This window comes from Equus asinus, chromosome 3 (assembly GCF_041296235.1).
Source record: "Equus asinus isolate D_3611 breed Donkey chromosome 3, EquAss-T2T_v2, whole genome shotgun sequence".
Taxonomy (NCBI): Eukaryota; Metazoa; Chordata; class Mammalia; order Perissodactyla; family Equidae; genus Equus; species Equus asinus.
In genome coordinates, this window is record NC_091792.1 from 158,547,236 (window position 1) to 158,572,719 (window position 25,484).

Sequence of the window (25,484 nt, forward strand, 5' to 3'; positions counted from 1 at the left end):
TGAGGGGACAGCACTGAGGGACGCAGGGAGGTCACAGTGCGAGCGGCCACGTGGCCTTGGACTCGGCAGGAATCCAGGTCCCGAGTAAGCAGCCTTTCTTAACGACCCCGCGAGGAGCGTGGGGAGCACACTCACCCATTGTCCAGACCGTTCTGCCCCAGCTTCTTCCCGATGTCACCAACCATCACCCCCGGCATGGGGAGGAGGGTCTTCGGGTCCCGAATCTACAAAGTACAGAGAGCAACAGACAGCAACTGTTACGACCACACAGAATCAAGCGAGTATCGTCAAAAACGCCAGTGACTGAGCCCTGGGCTCCCTCCAGGCAGGCGCGGGGGGTGCAACCGTGTGCCCTGCCCTGATGTGGAGACAGGGTCCCTGCACAGGTAGTTACGCTAAAGATCTCAGAGGAGGTCCTTGCCGACCACCGGGCGGCCCAGGCCCAACAACCAGTGTCCTCTGAGAGTCAGGAGAGGAGAGAAGACAGGCAGAGACCGGAGGGATGCGCCCACAAGCCCGGGACTCTGGTGGCCCCCAGATGCCAGGAGAGGCAGAAAGGGGCCTCCCCTGGAGCCCCCGGAGGGGCACAGCCCCGCCCACACCTTGATCTTGCACTTCTGGCCTCAAGACTGAGAGGGAAAGAAACTTGAGTTGTTTGAAGCCTTCCAGCTGGGGGTGTTTTCTTTTGTCACAACAGCCTCAGGAAACTCAGGCAGGAACGGATCGTCCCTGCTGCCTCAGGAACTTGGCATCTGACGTTTACGAACGTCACATGCATGTTCCAGACACAGGACTTCCTGCTGGATTTTAATAAAATGACAAAATGGCTGTGCACACGTGTGCTGTGGGTGAAAAAGCCTAAGATTATTTTTGTAAACCTCTGCTCCTCAAAATGAGTTTCCAAGAAATGCATTTCCCTAACAAGACAGACATTGCTCGCTGACATTCCTCACTGTGTGAGCTCTGCACTCAGGACAGGAGTTTCCTTCTAGAATACCTTTAAAGCAGCGATTCCCACCCAGGCCTGAGTCTGCCACCCCCCACCCACCCCACCGGGGACACTCGTCAATGTCTGGGACAGTTCTGGTTGTCACAACCAGGGGAACCACAGGCACCTCGTGGCTGGAGGCCAGGGGAGCTGCCCCACACCCTACTGCAGATGGCAGCCCCACAGCATGGAACTGCCGCCCCGAAATGGCAACAGCACTGAGGCTGAGAAACTCCGCTTTACAGAATTACTGAATTTGTGCTATTTGGGATTGAGCTATTTGTACGAATTGCTGGATTTTGTTTACTTCAGTACCACAAGGATCTAACTTAATTGAACTTTATAATCATGATATTTAAAATAAAATAGAAGGCTGGAACCCAAAAGTCAACCATCTTTTCCCTTTCTCTAAAATCTTTCAATAAGGCTCAGTAAAGATTCAGATACAAACTTTTAAAAGCGTTTTGAAATTAGAAAATGGTTTCAAAAGTGGAGATGGAGAGGAGAACAGATACAAAAGGAATCCGGTGATTTGCAGGTAACCAAACAGAACAATACAGTGAGTGCAAGGGGTCGGTTCCTCTGGGAGTAGACGGCACTGCTGTCCTTACAAACACAGTGCGTGGACCTCTCCAGGCCAGGAAAGACGCTGACCAGGGTCAAAGGCAGAGCTGGTTAATGGTCTGCTTATCTCAAAAACAGATAATTGTGTCAGCTGACATATACATTCCCCACAACATTTGGACACTGCCAACCTGACACAAGAACCTGCACGAATTATCGCCCTCCACCTTCCCAGCTGGCCGTGAGCAGCGCGCATCACAACTGCAACCTAACCACCCTGGGGCTCCCCGGCCCAGTCCTCCTCAGCAGGCGCTGAGCCCCGGGGACAGGGGGCCACGCTGCCCCCGAGCCTGTGGGAACCACACCAGGGGCACAGGAGCCAGCTGCTGGATGGAGGGACGGCTAAACCCCACTGAGGATTTAAGCTTAACTGGTAAAGAGTCTGAAACACCGCAGCTCTCTAGTCTGAGAACCAGAGACACTGAACACTGAACGACATGGATTCCAGTCCAGACAAGTTCCATCAGAAGCTCACTTCAGGTACACATCTGCACTCACAGGAGTGACGGATGGTGGCCTCGGACCTGAAAAATACACCTCGTCTGCAGTAGCTCAAATGTAAAGTGAGAAATACGGACGTGAGCAAAAAAGAAACATGGATCAACTGGACATCATCAAAGTTAAAAACCTGTATGCATAAAGAACACTATCAAGAAAATGAAAAGACAACCTACAGAATGGGAGAAAATACATGCAAATCATCTATCTGATACGGGTTTAGTATCCAGAACATATAAAAAACCCTTGTAACTCAACAATAAAAAGACAGACAACCCAATTTAGAAATGGACGGAGGGGCTGAACGTACAGGCAGACAATGGCCAGACCATATCATGAGCTCTCACCCACGGCCTGCAGCAGCCTGCCAGGCCAAATGACAACCTGTACCAACCAGCCAGGACTCCAGCAGTAACCAACAGCGTCCCTAATTTCTGTCCCCATGGCCACCTCAGGACCAAATCGACAGAGCCAGACATGCCCCCTCACAGTCACCTGGGACGCCCCCTCCTAGTGAGGCATCCTCTTCCCCAGGCTCCCAGACCCTCAGGGCCCCCCTGAGCCCCTTTTCTCCTCTGTGAAGCACACCCACTCCTCTGCCTGCCTCTGAGTCTCTGCCAAACACAGGTGATGGTGGCCGAGCCCCTGCTCCAGCAGCACCAAGGACACGGCCCCTGCCTTTCCCATGGGCATCTCCGCTTCCTTCCACAGGGCAAAGGATCTAAACAGATATTTCTCCAAAGAAGACAGACAATCAGCTAACTGGCAAATGAAAAGATGTTCAACATTACTGGTCACTAAGAAAATGCAAATCAAAACCACAACAAATACTACTCCACACCCACTAGAGTGGTTATCAAAAAAGAAAATGAGGGCCAGCCCTGGAGGCCTAGTGGTTAAGCGCACTCCACTTCAGTGGCCTGGGTTTGGTTCCTGGGCGGAGACCTACACCACTTGTCTATCAGCGGCCATGCTGGACAGCAACCCACATACAAAACAGAAGAGGACTGGCACAGATGTTAGCTCAGGGCAAATCTTCCTCAGCCAAAAAAAAAGAAAGAAAGAAAGAAAGAGGGGCTGGCTCCATGGCCGAGTGGTTAAGTTCTCACGCTCCGCTTTGGCAGCCCGGGGTTTCCCCAGTTTGGATCCTAGGCATGGACATGGCACCGCTCATCAGGTCATGTTGAGGTGGCGTCCCACATAGCACAACCAGAGGCACCCACAACTAGAATATACAACTATGTACTGCGGGGCTTAGAGAGAAGAACAAAAAAAAAGATTGGCAACAGTTGTTAGCTCAGGTGCTAATCTTTAAAAAAAAAGAAAGAAAGAAAGTAAAAATAACAAGTGTTGGTGAGGATGTGAGGAGACTGGAAGCCTTCTATGTTGCTGATGGGAAAATAAAATGGTGGGACCTGTGGAAAACATATGATATTCCCCAAAAGGTCAAGCACAGAATGACCACGTGACTCAGCAGTCCCACTCATGGGGATCCACCCCAAAGAACTGGAAACAGGTGTTCAGACAGACACTTGCTCACAAGTGTTCACAGGAGCACGCTCACAACAGCCAAAAGGGGAAAAGAACCCAGTGTCCATCCAGGACAGACGGACACACAAACTGCGGTCCACCCACACAACTGATAATTCAGCCCCAAAAGGAAGGACACTCTGGCACATGCTGCCACTTGGATGAACTTCAAAGACACGTCACATGGAAGAAGCCAGGCAGGAAGGTCACATATCGTTGCCCCTTTTATGTGAAATGTCCAGAAGTGGAGGAGCGGTTCCCTAGGGCTGGGGAAGGGAGGCGGGGCGCCTGCTCCGTGGGGCGGGGTGTTCTGGAGATGACACGTCTGAAACCAGAGAGGAGGTGGCTGCCCAACACTGTGAATGTGCTAAACTGAACTGTCCACTCTAAAACCATGATTGTATGTTACATGACTGTCACCTCAATTAAAAAAACTACGATGACTTGCTACTCCCATGAGAGCCACCCCCCACCCTCCACCGGGAAAGCCCTGGAGAACAAAAACGCCAGGAGGGGCTGGGGTGGGGGTAAGCAGGGCTCCACTCAGAATCCAGCCACCCAGCCAGAAAGTCCTGGGCAGCCTTCCGGAAGCTCCAGTTTTGGGGACACTGCAGCCGCCCTGAGGAGTTGGGAAATGGGTCCCCCAGGGGAGGCGGGGAACCCTAGCCCAGCCATCAGTCCCAGAGGCCTCCATTGGCCAAAGCTCCCTATTTGTGACCCAGGAACAGGCTCCTTCAAGGCCCCCAAGTCAGACTTCACGCCAGAACCCCGGGGGCCCACTGGAGACCTGCCATGGCGGAATCCTGGGAGGGCAGGGCCAGGAAGGTTGTGACAAGTGTCCGAGACGAGGCCGACGTGGCCACCAGGAAGATGGCAGGAGTCTCCACTAAGTGACCCTGGGGTGGCAGCACCTATGGTGAGCAGGTGAGTGGGCGGGGCTGTCCCATGCACCACAGGACACTGTGCTATATCCGGGGTCCCCACTCACCAGATGCCAGAGCACCCCACCTGGAGCCGTGATGACGAGTCTCTAGACACCGCCAGGTGCCCCCGGGGCAGAACCAGCCCAGCTGAGAACCCCAGCACCCCCACCACAGGCAGCCCACCTGTACCACGAAGGCATGCAGGCCGTGGCAGCCGCCCCCCGGCGTATGCAGCTGTGCGAACACCACCGCATGCGTAGCAGTCTTGCCCATGTTGCCGACCCAAAATTTGGCAGCTTCGAAATCGGGGGAATGTATGATGAATTCCTGCACGAGGAAAAAAAGCAAAAGTTATGATTAGCACATGAAACACAGACAGACTTCCTTTTCCTTTTTGATACATTTGATTTTCTCTGTTCAAAACCTTTGAGGCAAGAGGAAGAACTGACTGAACGTCTTATTGCCTGTAAGGCACAAGTAGATCTATTTCTAAAGAGCATAGTCCTGGGTCTTACGACTTAAAGAAGAACTTTAAATGATAACTAACATGCCAAACAGTAAGATATATGCAAAATATTCAGGGAGCTGGGGGGCCTCCCTGACCGCAGCCTTTTTTTTTAAAATTTTTTTAAGATTTGCACCTGAGGGGGCCGGCCCCGTGGCTGAATGGTTAAGTTCGCACACCCTGCTTCGGCGGCCCAGGGTTTCGCTGGTTCGGATCCTGGGCGCAGACATGGCACCGCTCATAAGGCCACGCTGAGGCGGCATTCCACATGCCACAACTAGAAGGACCCACAACTAAAATATACAATTATGTACTGGGGCAATTTGGGGAGAAAAAGCAAAAAAAAAAAGATTGGCACCTGAGCTAGCATCTGTTGCTAATCTTTTTTTTTTTCCCCTTCTTTTTCTCAACCGAGCTGAGAGGCGTGGTCAGAAGAGGATGCAGCTGGCAGAAGAGAAGAGGGAGCCGGGGTGGTCGCCGGGGGCTGGGGCTGCCCCTGGGGAGGGCCCCACGGGAGGGCCTATGAGTCGGGTGGGGAGGGGAGGGGACGGTGGCCCGGTGACTGACGGAGGCCAGCGTCGGGACATTCTCAGCTCTCCCTCTTCCTGCAGGGTGGGAAGCGGGAAGGACGTGCCGGGAGAATTCCTTCCAGAATCAGGCAGCGTGCACGGTTTTATAAACTACAGCGTGCTACGCAGCAGCTTGCAGAGTCGAGACCTCACTAAAGGAAAGTGGGAGCTGGCGGGAGAGCAGACTGCCAGCTGGCCTTCCTTTCCACTCTCAGGGCGACCTCTGCTTCTCCGCTGCCCACACTTCAGCTGCCGCGGCTGCTGTGCCCTGCAGGAGTCACCCGCTGGCCAGCTCCCTCGGGGCCTCAGCATCGCTGCCTCCCCACGCGGGGCTTCACCCAACTGTCTCCTTCGTGCCAATCGGTCTCAGTCTGTCACCTCTGCAGATGCCCTCCCTGTGCCTCGTCACGCTCCACCCCAATCCCTTCGAGGCTCCATAGCCCCTGGCACAACCGGCTTCTCTTCCTGGTGTCCGTGTCTCCCCTCTGGCACGAGAGTCGTCCCAGAGCAGAGATTTATCTGTTTGCTCGCCGCTCTGTATACAGTCTCTACGAGCAGCGTCCAGCCCGTGGCAGGTACCCAATGAATACTGCTGTCCAGACGAACGCATAACCAGAGCCCGTGAGGGGCTCCGGGCTCCTGACCTCACTGCCCGGACGTCGTGCCCCCACCTTCACTGAAGCACCAACTGCCAGGAAGAAGTGGTTAGAAACAGACCGGCCCACGAGGCCCCAGCCCGAGGCCATGTGGTGCCACCCTCTCTCTGCCAGAGTTGAACAGGCCTCCCCGCCTCACACAGAGCCCACAGGCACAGAGTGCAGGGGCAGGGGCAGGGGCCATGGAGCCAGAGAGAACTCGGTGCAGACAGCGGCATCCCGTGGCTTAAAAACAGAAAACCCCAAGAGGCCTTGGCTGAGCGGCGGGCGGTGGAGGGAGGCCCTCGGCTCTAAGCCCGAGACAGCAGCCCACACGGTGCGGCACGGGGACCACCCTCCCTCATCCCCGCTCCAGCTCCTCTCGGGCTTGGCCCTCGGCTCCTGGCCTGAAGCGCCCCAGGCACACAGCCCATGCTCGGTGCTCTCTGTTGAACGAACGGATGACGAGCAAATACACAGGCACAGGGCTTCACTTCCTGCTGCACAGACTCTTCCAAACCACACTACAATGGGGGAAGGTGAAAGGCTCCCCAGACACCAGCCAGGGGAGCAAAGGAGGGCAAGGACACAGGCCACAGTGAGAACGGAGGCGAAGGGGGCGGCTGCCAGGACTGGGGGAGGGCAGCAGAACGGGGGAGGCACAGGGGTCCCGGAGCGAGGAGGCCCCCACCGGCCCGCACGCCCCGTCCTCTCCCTGCCCTCACTTCCCCCCCAGCACCGACTATTGGGCAATAGACATGAATCCATCTGTTCACGGTCTGTCTCCCTCCAGCAGACCGTCCGCTCGCTCAGAGCAAGGACACAGCCTGCGACACACAGCACCGAGAACCGCGCAGCACAGGGCAGCACTCGACAGATATGCTGATGAAGGTGTGAGACAGGGCCGACGGGGCAAACGCCACAGGACAGCCACGGGACGAGGCCTGCATGCAGGAAGATGGCGAGGGTCCAGGGGGCCAGACTGCAGTGGGCAGGGAGGGACGGAGAAGGGAGGCCGCTGGCCGAAAGAGCTCGGCCGCAGGCAGGGGACGCAGACGGGCAGCTGGAAAGGGACGAGGGTCACGGAGGAGCCTCGCAAACTGCCATTTCATAAAGCGTGAGTGATCTGAACTGTCACAAAACCAACTGCCACTGGCTGCCCGAGAAACAGAAACACGCTTAACGGATGGCCAGCTTCTCCACTGGCCTCCGACGACACAGGTCCAAACCGAGACACAGCTCACGGGGAGCGGGTTCTGTGGCTCAGACTCCGTGTCTCGAGAGCTCCCTCCCTGCGGCGGCTGGATGTCGGCATGCGCTGTGCAAGCACGGGGGACAAGGACGGTCTCTCCATCTGACGACTTTTTCACCACAACACTGCCCGGTTCCTCGTGCCCGAAGCCCAGGGACGGAGGGAAGGTCACGCCTACCTCGGTGGTGGGGTCGTAGTGAGCGGTAGTCCGGATGGCCTTGGTGTTAGTCCCGTGACTCAGTTCAGTTAAAGCAAAACATCCAAAAATCTACACGGAAGCACAAAACGATGAGCTACAAAGCCTCTGTCTGTGCGTTCCTGGGTCACCTGCCACCCTCTTCCCTTTAAGGACTAAGCCATGGATCAAAGCCCCAAATCTCCATCTACCCATCTACCTGCCCAGGGACCTCACAGTCATTCTGTGAGATGGACCCACCCCCCAGCCTGCGGAACAGCGGGTCGGAGGATCTGCCAGCGGCCTCGCTGAGTGAGCACTGCGGCAAGAACCGCTCCCCGGCGGCAGAAGGAAATGGAAGCTTCAGCTTTGATAAGAAAAAGCTAAATTCATACAGTGCAAGGAATTTAGCATACCCACATCTGGTAAACAAGAGTGTTAGCTATCTGGCAAGAAGCCTAAGGACACTGGGAAATAAGATGAGCATAACCCCCGGGGACCCTTGTCTGCCATCTGCCCGTCACACGCCTCTAAGGAGAAGACAGAAGAGAACAGAGGCTCACAACTCACTGCAAACCGGAACTTACCTCCATGTTGAAGATCTTCGGAATATATTTGAAATGTCTTTCAGAACCAGAGTTGTAAATGGCTGATCCAAAAACCTGAAGATATAATGTCACAGAAACAGGTGGAAGTTAATGAGTACTGCCATCCCAGGACATCCTGCCCGACCAGCACGTCACCGCCCGCCCCACGACGGTCCCTCCCCACCACACTTCAGACGAGAAGGAAGCTCCGAGAGTTAAGTGACAGCACCAGCACCGGGGCCCAGGGTCCCCTGAGACCCAGCCGCCCTGTCCTTGAGCTCATGCGAGTGGTAGGACCTGGGTCCCTGCCCCAACCAGTTCACGTGAGTTAAACAGGATCACTTTGAACTTCGAAGACTGAAAGAAATCCCGAGGGTCTGTGGGCAGCAGGGAGCCAGGAGAGGAGGGTGTGGAAGGCAGGGAGTGAGGGGGCCTGACGGGCAGAGCGAGCCCGGCTTTCCACCTGACAACACATGGACCGACCGCGAGCCAGGGCGAGGCCCAGCCACCGCCTCCGAGCGCATCTCTGCCTGGGAGCTGGAGAGGAAGGGACACAGGCCTCTCCTTCGAACTACTTTCCCTTTCCTTTGTGTTCTTTTGGAATAGAGCAAAAGACGTCCCAAAGCTCCTCTTCTAAGGGGCTTTAACTTTCACGGCACTGGATTTTACTCAAGGACTTACGTGTGTAAATTTGCATAGATAGCTGAAAAAATGGGACTTTGCAGACCTAATCACAAGATCTGCTCACACATTCTAATCTCTGCTTTTGTTTCCTGTATTATTTCTTAGAAATCTCTTTAAACAAACATTTCCCAAACACATAAATCACCACAAAACTTTAAAAGCACACATTTACCAATCTACAACGGCAACTGTCTAAATCTCTTCTCTCTCTTTCTTTTTTTTGGTGAGGAAGATTCGCCACCACAGCATGGCTGATGAGCAGGGTAGTCCGTGCCTGGGATCTAAACGCGGAAACCCAGGCCTCCAAAGCAGAGCACACTGAACTTAACCACCAGGCCACTGGGCTGGGCCCAACTGTGCAAATGCTATGCGCTGTGTGTCTTCCAAGGAAACAAGTACCTGTAGTTTTAGTGTCTTTTCCTCCCGCCTGGCCCTGGGGCAGGGCCATCCCAAGGCTGGAGAGTGGACTGTGACAGCCTCATGTCCTTCCCTCTCCCACCTGACTACTTACCAGCATGTGCAGGAAAAACTTGGCAGCCAGGGACCAGTCGTACATGCCCAGGCAGTTGACCAGCGCCCGGACTTTCAGGGGGCTCTGGAGCATGTCTTCCACGCGGAGCAAGTCGTGCTCGAAGACCCATCTGCAGCGCAGGAAGTTCAGCTCCCGGTACTTCTCCATCGGGAGGTCACCTCCACCGGGACGTGCGAAGAGGGGGTCGTCCTCCAGAGCCGAGAAGATAGTTTTCTGGAAACACAGCAGATGGGGAATGGCCGATTTGGAGTCAAAGGATGGAAGCTCGCTACACTCTCACTCACACGGTTTTTCTCAAGGCCGCCGGCTACCTGGGACACTGTCTAACCCAGAAACGCAGGGGCAGACGAAAGCCCTTGCCAGCGGGAAGCAGAAGGACTGAGGCTTAGAGAGCTTAGACCACCTGTGCTCATTCCTGACTCCTCCACAGCCCCCGGGCTCCAGGGTCCTGGCCTGTGCTGGGCCCAGGACTAGCCGCACCTTACCGAGGCGGAGCCGAGGCCCAGGGAGGCCACGTGGCTTCAAGAGCGTGAAGCCCCATCCTGCCGATGAACGGCGATGCCTCCCGGGCCGCACTGCGGATCAGCATGGCCTCTCGCGCACAGCCGCCAGCCTCACCTTAAGGCGCAGCATGTCCTCGCCTTCCAGGAACAGCGCCAGCTCCTTCCAGCTGAAGGAGGCGCGGGCACGGTAGGCCTGCAGGGGCCCCCTGGGAAAATCTGGCAGCAGGGCATCGCCACTTCCTTCCGAAGAGGATGCCATCGCTCAGCATCAACCTGCACAAGAGATACAACCTGAGCCCACGTGTTTCAGTTTATCTATTCACACCGTCCATGAGCAACCCCAGACGTGCAACGCGCTATAAAGAAGAGAAGAACTCTGAGTCCACAGGGAGGCTAAAGAGAATGACCTCGTGAAGAGCCATTTTCCCAAACGAACGGTGAGGCGAGATCCCCTCACTTCCCTCCTGAACAAGGAGACCAAGGAGACCGGCGACAGCCAAGGGCAGCCCCGGGGCCGACGCTGGGAAGCGCCACGATCACAGGCTGTGGGGGAGCCGGGTGTAGAGTCCAGAGGTTGTATGTGCTACAGCCTGGCCTGAGAACACCTGGCCCTCCCGGGGGGCACTCAAGCCACCCAGACCCCTCCCCGAAGGCGCAGTCAGACCCTGCGGCCAGGAAGCTCTCCTCTGGAATCCAGCCAATGCTCGCCGGTCCACTGGCCACACACGATCGCACCAAAGGACCCCCTTCCAGCTCTCCTGGACGTGGATATCTGCCACAGAGCCTTTGAACACAGGCTTTTGTTCTGGACACTAATTGACACACGGGCATCTGTCTTCCACTAACAGAGCAAGCACCCCACAACCAGCTCTCAACTGAATGGTTCTGGAATTTTCTAAGTAGACTGCTTCCTTTTCCACAGAGCCTTGGCTAACCAAGGCGTGGGATGGGGGTGGCTCATGAACCCAGACTTAGAGGAATACCGGGAGAGCTGAGTCCTGCGTGTGGACCCCCAGCTTAGCTGTTTGAGGCCCACGGGAACCTTCACATCCTTTTAGCTGAAGCTGAAATCGTCTAGGATGTTGGACTCTGAGTACGACGGGTCAATACTGCCGATAAGCAGTGGGAGAGCGATCTCTTTCACTGGAAAAAGGCCCTGTGTTTTCTAAGGGAAAGGGGAAAGGGTGGGAGGAGCGTGATCGGAGGCCCTGCTTGGGTGCCAGGGACGGTGCCCGCTACAGACGGGATTTCTTCAACCTTCCCCCAAACTGTGAGCCAAGTACTCTTGTCCCTACTGGAAGATGGAAAAACTGAAGCTCAGAGGGGCTGTCTTTCCAGAGCTCCCACAGCTGAGAAGCGGCACAGAAGGGGTTTGAACCCAGCCATGTCTGACCTTGGGTCACGCTCCTCAAGCACCGTGTGAGACACTGGAAAAAGAAGCACAAACTAAACGTGAAGCAAGCAGAAGGCAGAAGAGAGATTAGAGCAAAAACGGATGGAATGGAGAAGAGAAAACAACAGAGAAAATCAACAAAAACAAAAGTTGGTTCTTCGAAAAGACTAAGAAAATTGACAAACTTGTAGCTAGACTGACCCAGCGAAGGAGAGAAAACACAAATTATTAAAATCAGGAATCAAAGTGGGGAACTAGTACTGACCATAAAGAAATAAAAAGGATTCCAAGGGGAAATTATGAACACGACATGCCACCAAATTAGACAACTTAGATGAAATGGACAAATTCCTAGAAAGACACAATCTACCCAAAACTGACTCATGAAGAAACGGAAAATCTGAACAGACCTCCAACGAGGAAAGAGATTGAATGAGGAATCCATAAACTACCCACAAAGAGAAGCCAGATGGCTTTAATTGTGAATTCCACCGAACACCTAAAGAAAGATGCCAGTTATCCACAAACCCTGCCAAGAAATGGAAGAGGAGGGAACACTCCCCAACTCATTCCATAAGGCTGGTGTTACCTTGACACCCAAACCAAGGACATCACAAGAAAAGGAAACCACAAACCAACTGCTCCCCAACTGACCTACAGACTCAACGTGATCCCAAACAAAACCCCAATGTCCCTCACGAACATAGACGCAAAGATCCTCCAGGAAATCTTGCAAACTGAATCCAGCCACATATGAAAGAGACTATACATCACGACCATGTGCGATTTATCCTGGGAAGCAGGCTGGTTCAACATTTGAAAAATCAATTAATGTAACACACCGGAGAATACATGACCACGTCAACTGATGCATAAAAAGCATTTGACAGAAGCCAACACCCTTTCATGACAAAAACTCTCAACAAACTAGGAGTAGAAGGGAACTTCCACACCCTGATGAAGGGCATCTACAAAAAACCCATAGCTATCATCATATTCAAATATGAAAGACTGAATGCCTCTCCCCTAAGATCAGGAACAAGGCAAGATGTCAGCTCTACCTTCGTTATTCAATGACGTACTAGAGGTTCCAGCCAGTGCAATTAGGCAAGAAAATGACCCAGGCTGGAATCTCTATTTGCAGGTGACATGATTTTGTATATAGAAAATCCTAAGGAATTCACTAAAAAACTATCAGAACTAAAAATTAGTTCACCCAGTTTGCAGGGTACAAGACCAATATGCAAAACGCCATTGTATTTCTATACACCACCAATGAACAATTCAAAAATGAAGTTAAGGAAACAATTCCATTTACAACAGCATCAAAATTAATAAATACGTAGAAATAAATTCAACAAGAGAAGTGCAAAACTTATAGTCTGAAAACTACAAAACAGTCTCTCTTTTTTTTAAAGATTTTATTTTTTCCTTTCTCACCTCAAAGCCCCCCGGTACATAGTTGTGTATTTTTAGCTGTGGGTACTTCTAGTTGTGGCATGTGGGATGCCACCTCAGCATGGCCGACGAGCGGCGCCACGTCCGCGCCCAGGATCCGAACCAGCGAAACCCTGGGCTGCTGAAGCGGAGCGCGCGAACTTAACCACTCGGCCGCGGGGCCGGCCCCAAAACATTCTCGAAAGAAATCTAAGACCTAAATAAATGTAAGCACATCTCGTCTTCAGGGAACAGAAGACTCAGTGTTACAATAGCGACACTCCTCAACTAATCTACAGATTTCGTGTGATCGCAAACAAAACCTCAGCTGGCTTTCTTTGCAAGAATTAGAAAGCGAATCCTAAAATTCATATGGAAATTTAAGGAACCTAGAAGAGACAAAACCACCTTGAAAAAGGAACAAAGTTGAAGGAGTCACACTTCCTGATTTCAAAACTCACTGCAAAGTGACAGTAACGAAGACATTATGGTGCTGGCATGAAGACGGACACATTTGGATGAATGGACTAGAACCTGGAGTCCAGCAACAAACCCGTCCATGCAGGGTTAACTACTTTTCGACAAGGGTGCCAAGACGACTCAAGGAGAAGGGGCAGTCTTTTCTCAAACGGTGCTGGGCAACTGGATAGCCACACGTAAAGCAATGAAGTTGAACTCTGTCCACACACACACAAAAACGAACTCAGAACGAATCACAGACCCAAATGTAAGAGCTAAAACTGTAAAACTCTTACAAGAAAATACAGGAGTAAACCTTTATAATCTCAAGTTAGGCAAAGCCTTCTTTGATATGACACCAAAAGTACAAGCAATAAAATAAAAAAAATTAGAAAATTAGAATTCATCAAAATTAAAAACTTTGCTGCAAAGAGCACCACTAAGAAAGCAAAAAGAGGGGCCGGCCCAGTGCCGCAGCGATTAAGTGTACAAGTTCCACTTTGGTGGCCCTGGGTTCACTGGTTTGGATCCCGGGTACAGACATGGCACCGCTTGGCAAGCCATGCTGTGGCAGGCATCCCACATAGAAAGTAGAGGAAGATGGACATGGATGTGAGCTGAGGGCCAGTCTTCCTCAGCAAAAAGAGGAGGAGTGGCAGTAGTTAGCTCAGGGCTAATCTTCCTCAAAAAAAAAAAAAGGAAAGCAAGCAAAAAGAGGGGCCAGCCTATGGCCGAGGGGTTAAGTTCACGCACTCCACTTTAGTGGCCCAGGGTTTCACTGGTTCGGATCCTGGGTGCAGACATGGCATCCCTCATCAGGCCACGTTGAGGGAGCGTCCCACATGCCACAACTAGAAGGACCCACAACTAAGATATACAGCTATGTACTCGGGGGATTTGGGGAGAAAAAGTAGAAAAGGAAACAACAACAACAAAAAGATTGGCAACAGTTGTTAGCTCAGGTGCCAATCTTTAAAAAAAACAAAAGCAAAAAGACAACTCAGAGAATGGGAGAAGATATTTGCAAATCACATATTGATAAGAGACTTGTATCCAGACTATATGAAGAATCTTAAATCTTAATAATAAAGCCAAATAACTCAATTTTAAGGGTTTGAATAGACATGTCTCTGAAGATATAAAAATGGCCAACAAGCACATGGAAAGATGCTCAACACCATTAGCCATCGGGGAAATGCAGATCGAAACCACAAAAAGATACCACTTCACACCCCCCAGGATGGCCACGACCAAAAAGACAGAAAATAACAACTGTTGATGAGGATGAGGAGCAGTCATACACCAGCAACCATCACACGTGGCCGGTGGGAACGTAAAATGGTCACTACAGTCATTTTGGAAAAGTCTGGCAGTTCTTCAACAGGTGAAATATACAGTTACCATACGACCCAGCTACTCCACTCCCAAGTACATACCTAAGAGAGATGACAATAGATATCCACACAAAAACTTGCACAAGGCAGTTCACAGCAGCATTATCTATAATAGCCAAAAAGTGGAAACAACACATATGTCCATCAACTGATGAACGGATAAACAAAATACAGTCTGTCCATACAACAAAATATTATTTGCCACAAAAAGGAATGAAGTACTGACACACGCTATGGCATCATGCTAAGTGAGGAGTCAGACACGAAAGATCGTGTATCACATGATTCCATTTACATGAAGCGCTCAGAATGGGTAAACACACAGAGATAGAAAGGAGATGAGCAGCTGCCAGCAGCTGGGGAGGGGGTGCACAGGCGTGACTTCTAATGGGTCCAAAGTTTCTTTTGGGGTGATGAAAATATTTTACAGAATTGAACAGTGGTGATGGTTGCAACTCTGGGACTATATGAAAAACACTGAACTGCACACTTTAGACAGTTGAATTGCAGGGTATGTGAATTCGATCTCAATAAAGCAATTTTTCTTAAAAAAAAAAGTAAGGCTCAGCTCTTGGCAGAAACCAGGTGCCCAAATGCAAGTGATAAAGTCCAAGGGGAACAGTACCTTCTGGACTTTCCCGCACGTGGCCCCATCCCTGTGACTCCTCGAGCTCCGCCCCCGTGGGGTCCAGAACACCACTCCCCTCCTCCTCGGCCGCTCCTCTTCCATCTCCTCGCAGACCTGGCCTTAGCCACTCCCGCTCTGCATCAGGGCATCCGTGTACATTTTCCTTCGTGCGTGGAGACCTCCACACCCACTTGGCAGTTTCCTGGACACCCCTCCCCGTCACGTTCCTGAGGCCCTCAAACTCTGAATGTTCAACAGTGGGCTCACCCTGAGCCCCCTGACCCAGCCTGTCCTGCCGCAGGCCCAGTTCGACAGCCGGTGGCCCAAGGGTTGTCATCCTGGAATTCCCTTCTCCATCACGCCCTGTGACCCAGTTAGTTACGGGGTCCTTCCGGCGCCTCCCTAACGCCTACTCAATGCTCTCACTTCTCCCCGCTCCTATTAAATCTATCATCATAACCTCCGATCACTGAGCGATCGCTGAGTGCAGGTGCATGTGTTAAGCAGCTACATAATCTCAACTTTGCTCGCATTTTCCAGGTGAGGAAACTGACCTGTCAGAGTGAAGAACGTTGCCCAAGGTCACACAGCTCTTATCAGGCACACCTGACCCCAAAGCCCATGATCCTAACCAGCCAGTAAGTCCCTGGAGCTCCCCGCCACCTGAGGTCACCATTACTGCAGGAAGCACAGCTGCTGGGAGCAAGGATTCTGAAGCCAGAGTGTCTGGCGTCAGACCCCAACGTTAAAGCTTACGAGTTGAGTGAACTTGACAAGTCGCTTCGCCTGTCTGTGCCTCAGTGGTTATGGCGACACGGTAACGCTAGCCTAGTTTCCAGGCTGTTGAAACTCACAGTAGTACCTGGAACACCTCCCAGCATGGGATTGCGGCCTTGATATCATTACGACAGCGACAGCCACCTCAATTTTCCTCTCTGCAGTGGAAGAGGTGACTCTACAACGTAGATCTCATCATTCTCCTTTAGGTGACAGGTGTCCAGTGACCCCAAAGAACAACGTTCGAACTCCTCAAAATGTCTCAGGCGTTTACCCGCCCGCCGGCCCTTGCCACTTCTGCTCCAGGCAATTCCGCACCTGGAAGGGCGTGCACCGACGCCCAGGGCGCCCCCGGCCCTTTGCACACGCTGTCTCCCCGCTCCCACCGGGCACTCACTCGTCCCCTTGCCCCCTCGCCCCGGGGCTGACGCAGGCTAGACCTTAGAAAAGCGCGGTCCCTCCGGCTCGCTGTCTCTCCGCACCGCCCAGTGCACACAGCAGGCGCTCAGTGGGCGTCTAGCTGAGCGCAAAGTCAAGGGCGAGCGGAGTGCGCGCGCAGCCGCGTCCAGGCCGCCGCCTCTCGGCCTCCGTCCGCCCTTGACGTCATCGCGCCGCGCAGGCCGCCCCCGTTGCCCGGGAAACGCAGGACGCGTCGCGCGCCGGGAGCGCCGAGGCCGTGCGCGCGGGAGGCCCGTCCCTGGCCGCGCCCGGGCGCCCCGTGGGCCTCGCGCTGAGGTGCCCGGCGATCGTTCAGCACGCGGGCTCCTGCGGCCAGTCCCGGGCGGCGGAGTCGGAGCCCGCGGGCTGGGGCCTGGCGTTCTCAAGTTACCGAGCCGCCCAGGAGCTCAGCCAAGTCTGAGAACCGTGGTCGCGCCCGGTTCCTCAGAGGGTGCGGGGGAATTGCGCCGGGGTGCCGGAAGCAGTAACCAACTCGAAACCCACCCTTTACTGGCGTTCTTTCTTTCGTCTCCTACTTCCCTCTTCCTCCTCCCTGCATCTTGGGGCAGCTCCATACTTAAACGCCTGCGCCCCGATCCTTGTCTCCGGCTCTGTTTGGGGGGGGCGGGGGGGCGGGTAATCCAAAGTAAGACACGCGCCTCGAATGGAATTTACAGAAATAGAATCAACTGGACTTGGCGATTTACCATGTAAAGAAGAAGGAAGAAGGAGTCAGAAGGTTTCCACTTAAAGGGAACTGAAAGGTGGGCAGTGCAGTCACGGGGAAGAGAAAAGATGGCACGTTCAGTTTTAGAGAGGCGTCGAGTTTAGAAGTTGATAGGACGTCTGGACGGAGATGCTCAGCTGATATCTGGAAATCCCCTTTCTACTCCTATTCTGCTATGAAATTTCTTCTCCTTCATTCCATGGCAACACTTGCTCTCACAGCTGTGACCCTTATTCAAAACAGAGATATAATCGGGGGACCTTCTGGTGCAAAAGCAGGAGGAAGGGACTGATCAACAAACTAGGGCCTGTCGACGCAAATGATCTGTAATCAATCTACAAATCACAATTGAGGTGAGGTTATTATGTGCCAGATCTGAGGACTAGCCCAGGGCCTTCCTTCCCCAAAGAAGGAATGGCACCAAAGAAGTGGGGTGTACAGAGTGGTTCTATACCGTCTCGGAACAAAGAGCATACATCGCATATGATAGAAATGTCCCTTCTACAGTTGTCACAAGATGCTTAGCTAGCACAGCAGGTCCGTGGTCAGTAGGTCTGTGGTGACAAGGTGAGCACAGCAAGTCGAGAATAAATCCTTAGTTCCCAGGAAGAGATGCTTAAACTTAAACAATTGCTGATTTGGGGGAAGCTATATTCCTATCTTTAAGGGCCTCGTTCTTGTCTTTGGGACATACTAAATATTTAAAGCAGATGCACAATGTATGCTCAACAGGCCACGTCAGGCTCTTTTGGAAAAACAAGGTCAGGCCAAATTAGTTTTAAACCAAATGGCTTCCTCATATACTCCGATATACACTGTTGCTTTTCATTTATTTATCAGGCCCTGTACATGCCATGCTAAGCTGTGAGAATTGATCTTTCATCTAGGCCAGTGTTTCCAGCCAGAGGTCTGTGGCATTGGTCCAAGGGGTCCCTGAGTCCATAGAAGCACCCAGGATTGCTTGCAGATCAAATAACAGTGGTCTAATAAAAATACGTGCTGCTGTTTTTCAAATGTTTGGAGATACTTTCGACAGTAATAAAATACTCCTTCATTACAGAATTCACACCCCTTTAGGTCACAGTTTCTGCCAAAATTATAACTACTAAAAAGTGAGTCAGGTTCCTATGTTTTATTGACATTAGAGAAACATCTTTCCACTTGGAACTCATCTGAGCCCATTGCAGGAGTGAGAGGGAGAGAGTAGGTGTTTCTAAGCAGACAATGGAGGGCAGGCTAAAGGTGAAGAGGACGGAACAGGAACAACTGGGGATCTAGCACAGCTGAGGCGAAGGCCTGAGACGAGCCCTCGGCAGTGCAGCTGGAGCGGGGGAGGAGTTGACGGACATTTTGCTGTTGGTTCTATGAAAGATGGGTGTTGTCACAAAATGCACATGGAGCCCACATACAGAGCGGATGTTCGCAGGCTTGCACGTGTCATCAGGTCCCCCTCCCTTCTCTGCCTCTCTCTCCTCCCTTCTCTTCTCACAATGTCTACCTCCACCCTCCAAGTTTGGGCCATGTTACTTCACTCTCTCCATTTAGCTTCCTGAACTGGTAACTGGGTTTAAGACTGTTGTTTCCAGCACCCAGTAAAGCCCACCATGGCTTTACTTCAGGACCCACCTTCTGGTCTTTGCTTGCCAGTCCTCCATTCCCCCATACTCGGTCCCCTCTCTGGCCTTAGGACCCTGCTTGGCCTGTGTCTGAAAAGGAGTGTGCTCTGGCATCTCTAGGTAAAACTGGTGGACACTGCAACTATTGGATGGTGGTGAGATATGGACAGAGGAAGAGGTCACACACTACTCTGTGGGTTGTTTTGCTGGGACCTGGGTGGATGGAAATGCCTGAGACAAGCATAGGGGGAGCAACTTTGGGGAAAAGAAAGGGAATTTGGTTTTGTACATGTTTCGTTAGCTACTTCCTGGTGAAGCTACTGGGAACTGCAGCGGAGCTGGTGGGAACAGAGTGGGAGGGTGAGCACTCTTTCAGTAACTCAGCTGACAATGACTTGGCAGTCCCCTACTAGAGCTCTGCCATCAGTCCCCACACATGTGCTCTTGTTCATTTTGACATCTGTCCCACTCCACCTCGTTTGGCACACCCATTCCTGCTCATGTTTAGTCATTTGCTCTATTGGCCATCATTGTTAACTGCAATTATTTGAACACATTGTTAACACTGAAGTTTCCTCCCAAACTCTGGCCATTTGCCTCGCCTATCTCCTTCCTCCTTTCCCTCTCACCACCACCACCGCCTCCCTCACTGGTTCAGAATTCACACAAGAGTGGCCAGAAAGGAGTCACCAGGTTACTGTGGGATGGGCCATGATGATCAGTGCTAAGCACGCTCCTGTCACAGCTCTGCTGTGGCCACCAGCACCCAGCACAACCTCCTTCCCCCAGTAAAATTACACCAAGTAGGAGGCAGATGAGAATGGTATTGGGAAAGAGGTTTGCAACATAAATTTAGTTTGGGGGCTGGCCCAGTAGCATAATGATTAAGTTCACATGCTCCGCTTCAGCAGCCCAGGGTTCATAGGTTCAGATCCCAGGCAAGGACCTACATACCGCTCATCAAGCCACGCTGTGGTGGTGTTCCTCATAGAAAGTAGAGGAAGATTGGGACTGATGTTTGCTCAGGGACAATCTTCCTCACAAAAAAAAAAAAACATATATACAATATTATGTATTATTATAATATTGTCAACGAAAATAATCCATAACCAATCTATAAATGAAAATTTGGGTAAGTTTATTCTGAGCTTAAATCTTAGGATTATAACCCGGGAGAGTCTTTCCACAAAGGAACAGAGCACTCCAAAGAAGTGGGGGTATATAGGGTGGTTATATATCCTCAAAGAGTATGTTTCACATATGATTGAAATGTCCCTTTTACAATAGTCACGAGGCTGCTCTGTCAGCACAGCGATTGATGGAAACGGAAGATAGGTCTGCTGTCTCAGTGAACGCCATGGGGTGGCAAGTGTGTTGCCTCGAGCTGGGCGGTCACAGATGAGTGCTGCAATCGGTTCCCAGCCTAAAGAAAGATGCTTAATCTTTAAGGAGATGCCAACGTTCGGAGGGGGAGGGGAGTTGCACCTTTATCTCAAGGGCCTTTGCTCTTGCCAGAGGGAATCTCTAAAGCAGATATACAATGCATGCTCAACCGCCTCCGTCAGGCCCTTTTGGAAAGACAAGGTCAGGCCGAATTAGGTTTATACCAAATGGCTTCCTCATATATTCCAATATATCCTATTACTTGCCATTTTTATTTGTCAATATAATAATATTATGTATTATAATATTATGTATTATATATTAATATATATATAATCGTGTTTCTATCAGGCACCCACACGCCTTGGCTGGATTCCCGGTGAATGAAGCAACGGCTAAAGTCTCAGTGAGAACACCCGCAGGCAGCCCGCCCCACGGACAGGGAAGCACGAAAGTCGCCGGCGCATCCTCGCCCTTTCACTTCCGGCCCCAGCGCCCCGCCCCCATGACGCTAACACGCCGCGCCGTCGGGTTGCGTCATCTCGGCGCGCCGCCGCTTGGCTCTTCAGTCAGGCAGACGATGGCGGAGGTTGGCCGAACGGCGGTGTGCGACCCCGGGGCTCTGCTCCCGGGGGGCTTTTGGGAGGCGGTGGGCGTGTGGCTGGAGAGGCCGCAGGTGGCCAACAAGCGGCTGTGTGGCGCCCGCCTGGAAGCCCGGCGGAGCGCCGTCCTGCCCCGGGCCGAGGCCGGAGGCCCCCGGACGAGCGCAGGCCCCCAGCTGGGCACGGCGGGGCGCGTCCCCGAGGAGTCCCGGGGCCGGAGGGCAGCAGCCGCGGCGCCTCTGCTCGCAGGGGCCCCCGGGCAGCCCGGCAAGGCTGGCGTCGAGGAGGGCGACGTGCCCGCCTCGGAGCTGGACTCTCTCTGGGGCGATTTTTCCCGAAGCCTCTGCGGCAATCGGGAGATGCTGGCCTTCCTCGCCGGCTCCCGGGCGGGGTCGCGGCCGGAGGCGCAGCACGAGCTGGACGTGGTTCTCAGAACCGTCATCCTGAAATCGAGCCCGCATCGCCCGCTTCTCGCTCCGACGAGGGAAATGGTCGTGCAAGGTATGAGCATCTCTGTTAGTAGAGGTGTCAGAGGCAAACAAAGCCGGACCCCAGTGAAAGCGGCGAGGGTGGGTTTCAATTAGTACTTCGCTGTTGCTGTGGGGAGGAGAGTCCAGTGTGAACTGAACTCCACTTTGGTTTGTGCAGAGGCGCCCCGGTGTTTTCAAGGGAGAGGGAGGGATTAGGGAGGGGGTGAACTTAGAGTCAGGGCAGCGAAAAGTTAACAAAAAGCAGGAAAGGCAGGGGGAGGGGGTCGGTCCGTGTGACACCCGTCTGGGTGGCCACCTGGTGCTTATGGAGTTGGGCTCCTCCCCTCCCAGAGGCCGGGGGACAGGGCTATCCTCAGGTGTGGGCTCCAACAGTCAGTTCTCTGTCAGCCTTGAGTTTTCTGGAGCAGGCACTTTAAGGGGGCCTAGGGGCATCCTAGGGGTGCAGCCTTGTGCCCTTAGGAGCTGTGTTAGTATTTGTTCAGGTTTTTATGGGCCGGGGTTGAAGCCCAGTTGGGACAGGGCTCAGAGGAGCCTGGCGAGAGTTGGGTCAAGAAGTGAATCTTTGGCAGAGAATGCGGATAGATTAAAAAGCACACGCTCAACCTCATGTCATTGAAAAGGCGCTAAAGGGACCACTGTGCCCGTTCCTTTGCGGTGTCCTGGGGAGGTTGTAGATGTTTGATTGTTTTTTCGAGGGGCACGTAGAGGATGGGTTCGTTCATTGGGGCAGTGTCTGGACGGCTTCAGGGAGACGGTGAAGAAGCGCCGGATGTTGAGTGACAAAATGCTGGTGTAGCAGGTAAGGAGGTGAGTGGAAAGGCTCTCAAGGCCTCGCTCCAGTTCTTGAACCCGGCTCCCTGCGTCTTGGAGCCCACCGCGCATCAAATTCTCCTGCTCGCAAGCTGCACCTCTTCTGCCCCCAGCTGGAGAATGGTCTCAGGGCTCATGTGACTAGATTGAGCCCAGCTGCGTAATCCAGTGTACTCTCCCCCTTCTCACGTCTGTTCCTTAAGCACATTTGCAAAGTCCCTCTTTGCCCTGTAACACAGCATAGTCACAGAGTCTGGGGATTAGGGCGTGGGCATCTTGGAGAGGCTGTTCTGTCTGCCACAAGCAGCAATGCAGAGTTGCTGGTGGGTGCATGCCCCCCGCCCCGTACTGTCTGCCTCTGAGCCCCTGCAAGACTTCCCAGGGGTCCTTCCTCCAGGAGGCTCTCTCTGACCCTGTGGTGCCCAGACTGGGAGCTCTGCAGCCTTTATGCACCGTGTCGTGGTCACCTTTTACCTTTCCCCTCCCTTGGACTGAGAGGACCTGTGCTGCGGTGCCCCTGCTCCTGCGGGTGGAGACGTGGCGCTCTCACAGGCCTCTTTGCCTCTCTCTGGGAGCAGTGCTCCTCTCCTCGGGGATGCTGGTTTTAGGGCTGCTTCTTACACTCAGCCCCTGGCAAACTGTCTCCTGCGTGCCCTGCCCCATGTAGGACGGGGATGCGGCAGGGAATAGGACATCAAAGCCTGTCCGACCCCTGGCACTGCTGTCAGTAGGTGGGGAGCCCTGGGAGATGGATGACTCCGGAACTGGTTCATTACAAGTTATGACGGCTTCTGATAAGACACTGAACTAAGCAGTTTTAGTTTATCATCCGTATCTTCTTTTTCCTCAGATGTCCTCAATGGAACTGTAACTTTTTTACCTTTGGAAGATGATGATGAAGGGAATTTAAAGGTCAAGATGAGCAATGTGTATCAAATTCAGCTCAGTCGTTGCAGAGAAGAATGGTAAGAACTAGAAAACGGATTCCTCTTTCAGTGTTCTGTGGTTTCAGTTGATTACTTTTTTAGGTAGCTGCAGGATTCTGGGTCACTGAAGAGCCAGGGGACCGTCCCTCAGGCAGTTAGGGTTAGTGGAAAGGTGCTTTCTATTGGTGTTTCCATGCTACGTCTGTGTTCCTGTGGAGCCTGGGTGGTCGCAGCCTGCCTGGGGTCTGTAGTCTCCATATTCCACGTGGCCTTGATGGCTATTAGCACCTAGTTTTAGCATCAAATTCAAATAAACTGAACTCTCTTTATTTTTTGTTGTTTCTTACAGCTCAGTTAAGGGAGTGAGTGATGCTTCCTTTTTTGTTTCCTTGTGGTGCAGATGGTCTTAGGTACAGTGGGTGTTCAGTGATGCTTCTTAGAAAAGGAGCTGTTCAGTATGCTCCCTTAGTTCCATATGGTGTTTGGGCCTCAATGGAAAATCTGGAATTTGGTTTACTTCCACTTGGTATTTTTTATTTTTTTTGAGGAAGATTAACCCTGAGCTAACATCTGCTGCCAGTCCTCATCTTTTTGCTGAGGAAGACTGGCTCTGAGGTAAGATCCGTGCCCATCTTCCTCTACTTTATATGTGGGACGCCTACCACAGCATGGCGTGTCAAGCAGTGCCATGTCTGCACCCGGGAACCGAACAGGTGAACCCTGGGCCGCCGAAGCGGAACATGTGCACTTAACCACTGCACCACCGGGCTGGCCCCCACTTGGTATATTTTTTTTAAAAAAAGTCAGAGGAAGGGTAAATTCACTCATTATTCTTGTGGTGATGTTATCCTGAGAGCCACATCCGGTCTGCACTTTCTAGAAGGACCTTGGGGATCGTGTGTGTTTAACCGGCGTGGGCTTTGCACAGTGTTTCGTAGAAAGTGGAGGGTCCAGTGGGAAGAGCTTAGTTTTGGAGTCAGACCTGGGTCTTCTCACTGGCTGTGTGATCTTGGGTGCGTCACCTTCGTGGCTCTGTCTTCTCACCTGTGAAGTGGGGAGGGCGCTGGGCTGGGCTTCCTGGGGACCTGTCGCAGGCTTAGAAGCTTGGTGGGCATACTTAGGGCCACCCTGGGTGAGCGGCCAAGAGGGGCCTTGTGTGTGGCCCTTTCCCCTTGGTGTGTGGAGAGTGAGGCACACCCCGCGGGCCGAGCTTTGTCTGTGGTGGTCTCCTCGTGGGGGCTGGTGCGGGGGCTGCTGGTGAGACTGGAGGTGGCGTCTGTCTGCTCAGTATGTTGGGAAGCTCCCAGCACCTGCGATGCGTTGGCATCACATTCCCTGTTCTTTGACGAGTTACAGAGGGCTCAGCTGGCTGCTCCCCATCTTTCCACATTGGCATTTCCTGTCCTTGCCCCACTGGCAGCTGTCCCTCACATTCCTTTTGGCACTGGTCAGACTTCGGGGGCCAGATGTGTTGTCCTCTAAGTGGAGCACACGTTAAATGGCCATTAGAGGGGCGGCTGCTGGGGGGCACGGTGCTCCTGGGCGCTGGTTTCCGTAGTGTCTCTGGGCCCGCCATGTGCTCGTGCTGGGTGTGTGGTGGTGAGCGGCTCTCATGGGGCAGGTAGGTACCTCTGCGTACTGATACCAGGGGGTGCTGTGCACTGTGAGAAGAAGGAAAAGAGGAAATGGCTCTCTGTTCCCATGTCCCTCCTTAGCAAAGGTGGGGCTGTGTCCAGTAGGGTGGGTGGGGGCACCCAAAGAGAGGCCTGAGCAGATGAGGGCATAGGTCATGTGACTGCTGGGGACACATGGTGAAAGAGTGCGAGGCCCAGGAAGAGCAGGGGTGGCTGCCGAGGGGCCTCAGCCCAGAGGAGGCTTCCGGAGAGGAGAGGTGTCTGTTACTTGTGGGAGTGAGTTGTGTCCCTCTGATGCATGTGGTGGCAAAAAGCCTCACAGTCATAGCTCTCAGCAGACTGACCAACTCACCCTTGTCCCCCGCCTGTCTCCCGCTCTACCCCTCTCATCCAACCGCCTGTGCTGCTGCTTGTTCTGGGGGCCCCATCGAACGCCACCTCCTTTTTTGCGGCCTGGCAAACTTGATGCTCTTTCCCTTTCATCGTGCCGCCCGAATCGCAGCCTCGGAGAGTGTGTGGTCGTGATCTGCGCCCACGGGTTGTGAGCTTTCGTCTACTTACTCGGCACACAGACAGCGAGCGCCTGCCGTGGATCAGGCACTGTTAGGGCTCGGGTAGAGCAGCGCGTGAACACAATAGACAAGAGCCGCGGCCTCCCCACATTCTGAGGGCAGGAGACACGCAATAGACAAAATGAACCTGTACACTGCGGGGGGCTGCGTGCATGAGCACTCTGCTTTCTGGCCGGTGAATAGTTGGTGAAC

General features: G+C 53.0%; 2 protein-coding genes across 9 annotated transcripts in view; one reads left to right on the forward strand and one right to left on the reverse strand.

Moving 5' to 3' along the window:
• Positions 1–16,701, reverse strand: part of ACOX3 (acyl-CoA oxidase 3, pristanoyl) — a 52,747-nt gene extending 36,046 nt beyond the window's left edge. The window contains exons 1-7 of one of the 3 annotated variants that reach the window (XM_044767898.2): positions 16,534–16,701; positions 10,121–10,278; positions 9,482–9,715; positions 8,287–8,361; positions 7,703–7,792; positions 4,747–4,890; positions 136–224 (exon numbers count right to left, since the gene is read on the reverse strand). In XM_044767898.2, coding sequence (XP_044623833.2) covers positions 136–224; positions 4,747–4,890; positions 7,703–7,792; positions 8,287–8,361; positions 9,482–9,715; positions 10,121–10,264 — 776 coding nt within the window. In that variant the 5' untranslated portion in view covers positions 10,265–10,278; positions 16,534–16,701. Of the gene's footprint in view, positions 1–135; positions 225–4,746; positions 4,891–7,702; positions 7,793–8,286; positions 8,362–9,481; positions 9,716–10,120; positions 10,279–16,178 lie in introns of all 3 variants that reach the window. The other 2 variants (XM_014855202.3, XM_070506331.1) reach the window with 2 other exon arrangements.
• Positions 16,702–17,227: 526 nt separating this feature from the next.
• The window catches only part of TRMT44 (tRNA methyltransferase 44 homolog), a 56,189-nt gene continuing 47,932 nt past the window's right edge, over positions 17,228–25,484 (forward strand). For 3 of the 6 annotated variants that reach the window (XR_011502379.1, XR_011502380.1, XM_070506328.1), the window contains exons 1-3: positions 17,235–17,295; positions 20,609–21,360; positions 23,011–23,125. Coding sequence is in view for 4 of the 6 variants with exons in the window: in XM_070506328.1 (XP_070362429.1) it covers positions 20,763–21,360; positions 23,011–23,125 (713 nt within the window). In the remaining 2 variants the exon portion in view is untranslated. Of the gene's footprint in view, positions 17,296–20,608; positions 21,361–23,010; positions 23,126–25,484 lie in introns of those variants that run through there. The other 3 variants (XM_070506329.1, XM_014855196.3, XM_070506330.1) reach the window with 3 other exon arrangements.